Genomic DNA, 10,465 nt, shown 5'->3' on the forward strand with positions numbered 1-10,465 from the left:
CCAATATCAATTTGCTTCCGACGCCCCTGTAAACTACACAAATATGTGAAAATAAATTTAAGTACATGTACATGTATGTAGATACGTCGATAGATGGTTTCCAAAACATATTGCGACAAAATAAAACCCATTTCATATCATTTTGGTGAGACAGAAACAAAAGATATTATAAATATGCCAGTTGCCGAGGTTAACTCGGATTGAATCTAATATTAATAACAACGGAGCACTATGCGTTAGTGTTTTAAAACGATCCTGAATGCCAAGTTTTCCAGAAGCTTTCTCTAGTAATGGATAATCTTATATGGTCTCGTGTGTATAAAACCATGGCTACGTTCCTGAATCTGCTATTAGCTTTTTCCTTTTACTTACTCATTTCGCTTTTTGAAAACCATTTAAATCGTGTTTACATATCATATTACCGTAAATCGGACATGATTTTGCATTTGAATGGGACCATTCTTGCGTTTCAGAAGAACTTCCTGGTGAGTAACAAAAGAAACATATCAGGCAAAACAACGTTCTCAATCAATAGGGCTTCGAACGTTCAGGTAAGCAGTTATTATTTAATTAAATTAAAAATATTGTAATAAAACATATTTCAACTTGATAATTTCAATTTAGTTTCCCGGTTGTTTTTTTTTTTTACTATTTAAGAAACTATTCAAGAAATTATGTGTGATACATCGTTTTTTGATTGATCAATAAACAAGGACTTGGAGTCTAGATGCGCAGAAGTGCGTAAATAATTTGAATTAAATCTGATATGAAAAAAACGCTAACTCAATTCAACATTACCGTGATTAGGTACGCGACTTTTTCGTTGATTTAAATGGATATACCACGAAACTTGTGTTCTTTGTATATTTAAAGATTGGAGAATATCTTGTTATATTTATGTTCAATTACTTTACAATATGTTGATTTTGCAGTTCGTTTATTTAGAAGTCAAATCGTACCGTATGTGACCATGAAGACAGCATTTGTTCTGCTGGTGTGTGTGCTGGCACCGATCATTTCGTAAGTGCAAGCAGTGTTGGTATAATAATAGACGTGCTTATGAAAGGTATTCTCTTTACTTCACTCTTATTATCATTATTGTTCTAAAATAAAATAAAAATATGTAAAATTCATAATTGTTGTCACAATTAAACAATCATCATTATCATGAAAATCACCATCATCATTAGTATTATCATATGTAAATTCATCATCCTCATATCTTCACAGGCATCATCATCACCATGATAATTACCATCATGGTAATAATGTGTTATTTAACCTGATTTATTTATAGCTTAGGATTTTTTTGTGACTACTTGTGTTGCGCGAAAATTCAACGTGACAATGACGAAGCACGGTGCGCTATTCATATTTTGCATAAATGTACTCTTCCGCGACAAATATATAACCATAATGTGTTTATTGAATGATTTAATATTTACGATCCGTTCAAAATAGTTCCCTTCAAAAGATTATTCATATTTTATTTCCATTCGTGAAATAGTTGAAGAATTAAATTCTCTGACAAAAATGATTAAACAGCACTCCTTTGTGCGGTAAATCGTAGTTATCGTGCGGCCATTTTTTTGGTAATATCGTAAGCGAAAAACCCGTATGCTTATATGCAATGAATTGAATTAGAGCGGTGCAGATTATTATAATAGACATTTTGAGACATTGTCAGTAATACTTGAAACTTAACTATGTCCATTGTGCAAGCAAATATCTCTATTCAATGCATTCGGCTTGTGTTTCACTATTTTACCAACGTGCGTTTTATGTAAACCTATTTTACCGCGAACATAGCAAGCATAATACCCGAGTGCAATTTATGACGTTTGAAGAGGTTTACACTCTGTGAATATCGACATGCAATTACGACTTCGTTTTCAAGCTTTATGTGTTTTTTTATTCTTTTCCTTAACTACATTAGGTCAGATCTTAAATTTAGCGTGTATGATAGCTCGACTTAATTGTCATTCCGCCAAAGTGTGAATAAGTCCCTTTAATGCAGGGCTAAATTCACGGGACAATATAGTCCATATTAAAGTAGCTCAGTATTCGGAACCTTAAGCTACTTGATTCACAGCCATTTCGTCGGCGTTACAACGCACAGCTGTATCAGAAGAAATCGACGTAGACTCTTAATTAAGCTCTATATCTGATAGCGAACTAGAAGAATTGCCCACATGCAAATAAGGGTGAAGGTTGCCTTAAAAGTATTGTTTTTCTGGTCGCACGGCACAATTGCTTGTGTTTCAGGGCAAAGCTGTGCCAGAAGACTACAACTGTGACCAGGTACCGACAGGACAAGAGTTATCGGTCGTGTGGCTGGTGGGGATGGAACAGGTGCACGACATACAACAGAGCGTCCTAGTAAGTCTCGTGCGTCATCAATATGAGCCTTGTTCTGAGAAAACTGGGCTTAATGCATGTGCGTAAAGTGTCATCCCAGATTAGCCTGTGCAGTCCACACAGGCTAATCAGTGTCGACACTTTCCGCCTAAACTTGATATTCTAATATAAGATACCTTACGACACTTGAGTTAACAGAGAGCGAATATCATATACCTTATCGACATATATAAACACAATTCTTATATCGAAGACATTAGCAACATATAAACAGTATGATAATATGAAAGAACTTACCTACGTATGAAAATAAAATGCCCATATTGACCAAAGAACTTGGCGAAATATTAAAATAGACCTTAAAACCGATTACTATAATCAGAGACCATAGCGTCATATGAATGCACTAAGCTTGTATTAAAAGCCACAGTGGCATATACAAACAGAATGATAATATCAGAAAGCTTAGCTACATATGAAAACAGAATGTTAATATCAGAAACCTTTGTATCTTATGAAAACAGGATTCACATGATATGAACAATGTTTTAAACTTAAAACGTATACGGCAAATCTCATCAGTTTAAACCATTTTTAAGCCGATAAGAGGTTCCTAACATCGAACAACTTCACATCTTGATTTTGTTGCAGTACTGTCCCTATAAACGAAACTGAGTGTTGCGCAGGGGACATCGGCCACATAGAAAGTGGATGTAACGGAGGTTTGTATTGTTTTAGACATAATTAATTACATTGACGACTTTATCATTACATCCACTTGTTGTATTTCATTTAACTTGTGTATCAGCGCTGATATACATTGTTGCAACTTTAATAATTAAGTATAGCCACTTATTTTGCTCCTTTTTCATTTTTTTGCTCTGTTTCAAGTTGTTGCTTCATGCATAATTATTTTAAGCCAGAGTTTTTTTTCCACGATTTTAATTTGTAAACAAGTTGATTCATATCTTCGATGTATCCTCCATAATACCCAGCTGCCATTGCGTAGGCGTAAACACATGGGAGTTCTATGACAGGATAAGCAATTCTTTATTTATTAGGATTAAATGACTGTCAATTTGAATGCAATCACCATAAATCGTATAAAGAAAGTCCCGAACAGTACAAAACAGCAGGCTTGTGGGTCAATTAAAGGATAATTTTAGTACACAGTTTTGGCATGGACACCGAATTATACAAATAATAAGATTACAAATAGTTTTCCAATATAGCCGTGCTCTCCATGGAAGGTGTTTCCTACAAGGAAGTATGGCCAGTTATTATAGGTGCCACGCATATAATCTAAAATTTTCATGTATTAAGCAAGGACAGAATAAAACTTATTATTATATTTTTAATTAATGTTCATCTCTTCAGAGTGCCCATATACCAATCCCATGGACTCCGCTGCATGCAGTGGCAGGACCTGCAGGGATTACACGTGTGGTATGTGTAACTTTTAAAGCTATATATTGTTTACATTGACCGATATACAATTAAACAAGATGTGGTTGTGGACTTGCCCGAAGCAATATTTTACAGTAAGGAATCTGGTGTTATTTTATTTACAGATAAATCCAGATTTCCAGTTCCAGCTAACTTTAAAGTTGATGGTTTCCATGAGAACGACAACTCGGCTCAACGAGTCCTCACCGCGAACGCCACGTGCTTCGTTCAGTACACGTGTCCTGATTGTAGCTGCACGTGCAGCAGGACACGCCGCTCTGCGGTAGACCGGAACAAAAGGGCCGCTGGATGTTCGTGTTCCAAGAACGTCCCTTGCACATCATGTGTAGTGTCCAACAAACATCTTTTCGAAGTCAGGAACAGTAAGTTCTTCTGTACAAAATCTTTATTATCATCTCGTAACAATAAATTAACTATGTTCTTTCATTGTTATGTGTTCTGCAACAGTAAAGTCAGGTCGTGACGCAGGATAGTTGTTGCGTAACCTTTGTGATGAAATATCTTAAAACGGTTTCTGCAATTCCTTTTTAACATAAGAGAAGTCTAAGGGACGTTTGTTATTATTTTCAACCGGCGAAATCATTAATGAAAGGTCATGTAAGATTTTCAGCACATTTACTTTTATCGCTCTTATATCGGTAGATCGCATTTGCATTATGTCCCGTGTTTAAAACAAACATAAATATATTTTAAAAAACACAAACTGTTCACTACTTTGGTTCAAAAACCATCGGGTCAAATCTTAGAAAAACCTGGTTAATACTGTCGTTGCCACATTTTTTGCCCAACTTGCGTGCTGGAAATCACCATATGATCATGCAGGTTTTCTGCGTAATTGTCGATAACGCATGAATTATTCTGCCTTTCAACCATCTGGAGTGAGCGGGTGTTAAGTGGCAATTTTCATAAAAACTCTATGAAAATATTTCTTTTCATAAAGTGAAGGATAACTTCGGTTTTCGTGATAGCAGAGTGATGCCTCGTCATATCCAACTCGAAGTTTTTTTGGTTATTAAGTTTTGGCTTTCTTCATACCTAAAGTGTACATATACCATTTCCAAGTCGCAGATTTATTGTTAGTACGCGTTTTTTTCGGCGCAACCTACTTGTGCCCAGTCATCATGCAACAACTTGCAGTTTCTAGTTAGTACATGTAGTATAGGTGTTGGCTTCAGCATAACAGAGTTGTAATCCTATATATCAAACGCACAGATTTCTAGTGTGTCTTCATGTCTGACATACGGGTAATGACAATTATACTATATATTGTATTTAAATTGTTGTCATGTGTGGCGATTTCAACGAAATAACAATTTATTGCAGACGTGGAGATCTGGAAGCGGGAATGCATGTCCCAGTGCCGGAACTGTACGGCTGATCCAGGATGTTTGGGTGCAGGGGTTGATCTTAGTACGGAGGTCACGTGTTCCGGGGTCAACTACGACTACAATGACGAGAGATCGATTACAATTGGATTGGAACCCCCGACATCCGTTAAAGCTCCAACTCTGAGACCTGGTGACGCGAAATGATAAATTCCAATATTTTAATTTCATAATTCGTTTTGTTATTTCAAGTTATTTTAATTGTCTGTGAATCAGTTACGTTGAAGAAAATACACTCATCGTACATTACGTCAATCTGGTTTACAGGTAATGTCAAGACAGTCAACGGAAGTGCATCAAACGGCACGGTGGTCGCCGACATCGACGTCAGTGAAGATCCGGCCTGGGGAAGCGTCTTGAACTGGATTCTGACAGGGGCCACGTCCAAAAACTCTAGCAAGACTATGTTCAGACTCGCAAGCCCAGGTGGATACAGAGGAATGACCGCTCTTCCGCGTATGTAACATTTTTATCATATTTACATAGATGTATACTTTCAACCATAATATGCAATTTAAATAAATGGACAATTATATAACAGCCGCGTTTAAAAAATACCGATGACCACTATAGTATTAAAACACTGCATAATAAGGACAGTACTGAATCCTTTAAAGGGGCCTTTTCACAGATTTTGGCATGTTTTGAAGTTTGTCATTAAATGCTTTATATTAATAAATGTAAACATTGGATCTAAAAGATCCAGTAAAAAATCAAGAATAAAATTAAAATAAGGGAAAAAAAGTAGCCCGCAGCAGGGCTCGAACCAGTGACCCCCGAAATCCTGGGGTAAAAATCAAGTAGACCGCTCGGCCATCCTGCCAATTACATATGGGTGACGTATTTTATACTTTATATAAGCAATCTTCGTAGTTTCACAAAATTAAACGACAACAACAGAACTCTCCAAATTATTCAATCGTTTCGTGTTGCAACGCTTTATAATTTTCAGGTTTTTAAATCGTCAAAAGATGCATGTAATGGCTATATTAGACCATGGTAAATGTTCAGTATTACTGTTTCCTCACAAATATCATAACTAAAACGAAAATTTGCGAATCTGAAACAACTTTTTTCAATTTTGTCAATTTACCAAAACGTAAAAAGATCCCTTTAAAGACTTTATGCGTATATTTAATTATAAGCGGATGTATATGGCAGTGATGTCACATAGCAATTTATACCAATAAAGCTGAGGCTCCTAATTTGTGAATGATTTATTTCAGACGTGTACACAAAGCAGATAGAAGTGGTTGGAAACGTCAGCCAGGAGCCGTCTCAGGTGTACAACCTGACAGTTTGCGCGTACACACGTCGCCATGACACGTGCACCAATATCACGGTGAAATTCGGTACGATTTAAATGTCATTGACGATTTTCAGGGATCAAACACCGGAATATAATTTGCTAGAGTCCACTCATGGGATGATAACACATTAGGAGTTATATACTAGTAGTTGTATTATTATACACATTTTCATGTGCAAGTTACAAAATCGTTATCGTTTTGTCGCCATTATGTGCTACGCGAAAGTATGCACTAAAGATATACGTTCATAAATATGGATATGTTTGTGACTACAGTGACTACTGTGGAGCCCCCAATGCCGCCGTATTGTCGAGGGGTCGGCTCCTATGCCAACATCACGGCCATGAACACGTGGTGTAACATGACGTGTCACCACACACCACCGTACTGTCCGCAGTCGCATTGCTTGTGCACTAAAGAGCCAGCACCGGTAGGGATCACTTCTGAGTATTGAAATACGTTAGAAACACCATTAGTTTGACAAGTCATATTATGCAGATAATAACGCTGATCTGCATAAATGAAATGATAAAATATCTTAAACGAACTCTCTCCAAAACTATTACAAATCTGGAATGATTTTACCTCAGCATGAGCTACCGTTAAACCCTTACAGGGAGGTAACTATTGCAATAAGTTTACTTGTTTGGCTAAACGTTCATGCGTTGTATGGATACACATGTGTGCGAGATAAGAAAAATCTCGTCTTTGCTGTCAAATCGTCTGACATGCCCTTCCGCGATTTAGTTTTTTATTTGTGAGCGTTAGCATTAATGCAGACGCAATTTTGCAAATCAGTATGGGCTTAGCTACGGTAGGAACCATAATCCGTGACTGCCTGAGTGGATAACTCCATTAAATTTAAGCAGACGACGAATGGGTCTAACCACCGCATCTGCCTGTTCTCACTGGTACACTACATAGTGTGTATTGAACAGCTTGTAAGACAACGTTGGCCAGTCTAGTGTTTATCATTGAAATCTGTACATATTGGCTGCTTTCAGGGAAAACGGGGCTTAATGCATATCAAATAAGATTAGCATGTGCACACTGATTAGCTGTATCAATAATTTGGACAAACACACACACACATCTCGACCTGTCTTTTAAGACACACTCTTTATAAAATTGAATGGGTTGTGGTCATTTCAAACTTGCGATACTGAGTTGCGTCGAAGATTATGCAACAGCGAACAAATTCAGTGCCTTCAGCGCTTTGATTTAATGTCTCATCATTATACAAGATAACTACGTATTCCAACGACTGTAAATTTGCATGGCAGGGCTACCACTACTGCAGCCCTGTTGGCATCTGGCAGACCGTGAGAGGAATGGAGGCCTGGTGCGACTTCGCTTGTAACGATCCTGTACCGGAGCACGTGGCCAAGTCCTGCCTGCCGTCATACTGCGCGTGTACCCCACCGGTGGTCTAAGCGGAAGCGGTACAACGAATACACCGTAGACAAGGAAACTTTTTGCATCGATTTCACCGAGCGCGGAGATTAACATTTTTGGATAGAATTTAATAAAATTAGACCAAAAGATGGATTAATAAAAGGATAAAAAATACATTTATTTAAAATGTATGTGATTTATCTGCAGTTAACATATGCTCAATGGAATATCTATATGAAACTGTTTTTGATAAAAAAATCTGTTTAACTTTCCCCATTGTACATATTTATTTTGATTTAATTCTTTCTCTGCGTTTTTTTCTTCTTAAATTAAGTGTATGATTTCCTTGAGAAAACTCATGTGGTACTTTGGTCACAAATGCAAATATGTTTAGCACACGTCTATTCATTCATTTAACTTTCCCCATTGTACATATTTCTTTATTTTTATTTCATTCTTTTTCTGCGTTTAGTTTTTTCCTTTAATTAAGTGTAAGATTTCCTTGAGAAAATTCATGTGGTACTTGGGTCACAAATGCAAATATGTTTAGCACACGTCTTTCATTTATTGAGTTTATTATGAATATTTACTGTTGTAGTTGATTGGATTGCATCTTATTGATTTTTTATGTGTTTTTCTATATGCCCAAACATTCCGACGGGGTGATACAGATTTTCCCTTGTCTGTTCGTCCGTTTGTCGCTCGGATTGATGTGTCGCGCGTAAATGAAAAAATAAGTGATTCTAGACAGCTGAAACTGTAAACATATACAAGAATTTAAATTTGCGCACTAACACATTTTTATTGGATGTTGTTTTTTTTTAAATAGATTGTGTTTTACACAAACAACAATCAACTGTGTCGCGCGTTATTCTTACGAATTGCTGCTAGAGGGCTGAATCTTTACAAACGTATTAACCAGGATGTGAACTTGCGCACCACAATTTTTTATGGTATGATTTCTACACAAGCGAGTTTGTGTACACTTTTTATGCTTTTTTTTTTCTTAAATTATGTCGCGAGTAACTACAAAAAGTATTGCTGCTAGAGGGAATAAAACTTAACAACGAGCATGTAAATATGCACGCTTCCAAATGTTGGTCCGGCTTTTTCGAAAAAGCCACAGTTATGACCTTTTGTAAGCAAATAATAACATTTCCATATGTTTGTTCAATTGTTCGTTCGAGCTTAGAGTCATAAATAGAATGTGGGGGCATCCGTATCCTACCGACACACTTCTTATGTTTATTGTTATTTCATTTCATTTTGTTACCGAACTTCATGCACGTTATACTCTGAACTGCGTTCTCTCTTTTTGGGGCTCGAGTCATACAATGTTTGTGTAAACTTTTAAGTTTGTACTCGTTTACTTTTTTAGACTAAATTTTTGTCGGTTTTTTTCCTCGATGTGTTACTGTTTATATACTTTTTCATCTTTCCTGAAATAAAATCCTTAAAAAAGAGCTTTTTTGTTAAGATTTCGTTTTGTATTTTTCGGGTCAAGGTCACTGTTAGATAAAATCCAGCAAGTGTTAGTATTCAACTTGAAAATAAATAGAGACATGTTCATGAAACTACATACATATGTCTCTTATATCCAGGGACTGCACACGGGATAATTGTTATCACGTTCAAGGTCACTGTAGCTAAATATTGAAAATTGAACTGGGCTTAATATCTTTGGAACAAAGATAGTTATTGCATAAAACATCGAGCAAATCTTTTTTTTATTACGTGTGTCGGGTTGATTCAATGTCAACAACCAAAGTCAACATTATTAATATACTGTTAAACACCGCTATTTCCAACACCATTTATTTGAATGTATGGCTATTTCAAACGTTTATCCCAAATCAAAATTGTATCCTCTTTTTAAATATAAATTGTATATTGTAAATTTAAATATCCTTATAATGCACTTCTTCGAAGAAGAAGGGGTATGCTGTTTTGCTGGATGTCGGTCGGTCTGTCTGTCGGTAGACCATTTCGTTTCCGATCAATAACTCGTCAACAAATTGACGAATTGGCTTGATTCTTCACATGTGCATTGGCCTTTGACAGTAGATGACCCCTATTGAAATTGGGGTCACAAGGTCAAGGTCACTATAACACTTAGTGTGAAAATCATTTCCGCTCAATAACTTTTCAACGATTGACCGATTGGCTTGATACTTCACATGCACATTGGCCTTGGACAGTAGATGACCCCTATTGAAATTGGGGTCACCAGTTCAAAGCCCTGTTTAGGTTGGGGGGGGGGGGGGGGGGGGGGTATGTCTCCGACCGCGGAACTCTTGTTTGAATTCATCTCAATGTGGTCCAAAACAACGTTTATTTTTTTACCCTCAATTATAAGTAGTCATTTCCAAGTCACATTTGAGCATGATGGGATGTGTGTTTGTGTCTTCCATCGTTTTGTAGCAGCTGACAAAGTACCTGATATACTGTACATTCACAGTTCTTAAAGTGGCATAAATATATAAAGTTTGTGCATATACATTATGTAATGTACACGCCCCATTTTTATATTGATGATGTTAAGATATTGTT

The 10,465-nt window shown here is 36.6% G+C and overlaps 1 protein-coding gene across 1 annotated transcript; it reads left to right on the forward strand.

Moving 5' to 3' along the window:
• The first annotated feature begins 472 nt into the window (after positions 1 to 472).
• Positions 473 to 9,386, forward strand: LOC127882277 (uncharacterized). The gene is made up of 11 exons (XM_052430831.1): positions 473 to 551; positions 933 to 1,020; positions 2,266 to 2,379; positions 3,010 to 3,080; positions 3,736 to 3,804; positions 3,930 to 4,187; positions 5,149 to 5,343; positions 5,478 to 5,666; positions 6,437 to 6,562; positions 6,796 to 6,950; positions 7,804 to 9,386. The coding sequence occupies exons 2-11, from the start codon at positions 971 to 973 to the stop codon at positions 7,951 to 7,953; spliced, it is 1,377 nt and encodes a 458-aa protein (XP_052286791.1). The 5' UTR covers positions 473 to 551; positions 933 to 970; the 3' UTR covers positions 7,954 to 9,386.
• The last annotated feature ends 1,079 nt before the right edge of the window (positions 9,387 to 10,465 follow it).

The sequence above is a fragment of the Dreissena polymorpha genome, chromosome 5, assembly GCF_020536995.1.
Source record: "Dreissena polymorpha isolate Duluth1 chromosome 5, UMN_Dpol_1.0, whole genome shotgun sequence".
In the NCBI taxonomy this organism is placed as follows: Eukaryota; Metazoa; Mollusca; class Bivalvia; order Myida; family Dreissenidae; genus Dreissena; species Dreissena polymorpha.

Excerpts from the sequence above, each read along its gene's own strand:
- LOC127882277 (XM_052430831.1), top strand. The coding sequence starts at position 971 with ATGAAGACAGCATTTGTTCTGCTGGTGTGTGTGCTGGCACCGATCATT. Across the intron at positions 2,380-3,009 it reads ACATACAACAGAGCGTCCTA|TACTGTCCCTATAAACGAAA; the intron begins GTAAGTCTCGTG and ends ATTTTGTTGCAG. Across the intron at positions 3,081-3,735 it reads AGAAAGTGGATGTAACGGAG|AGTGCCCATATACCAATCCC; the intron begins GTTTGTATTGTT and ends TCATCTCTTCAG.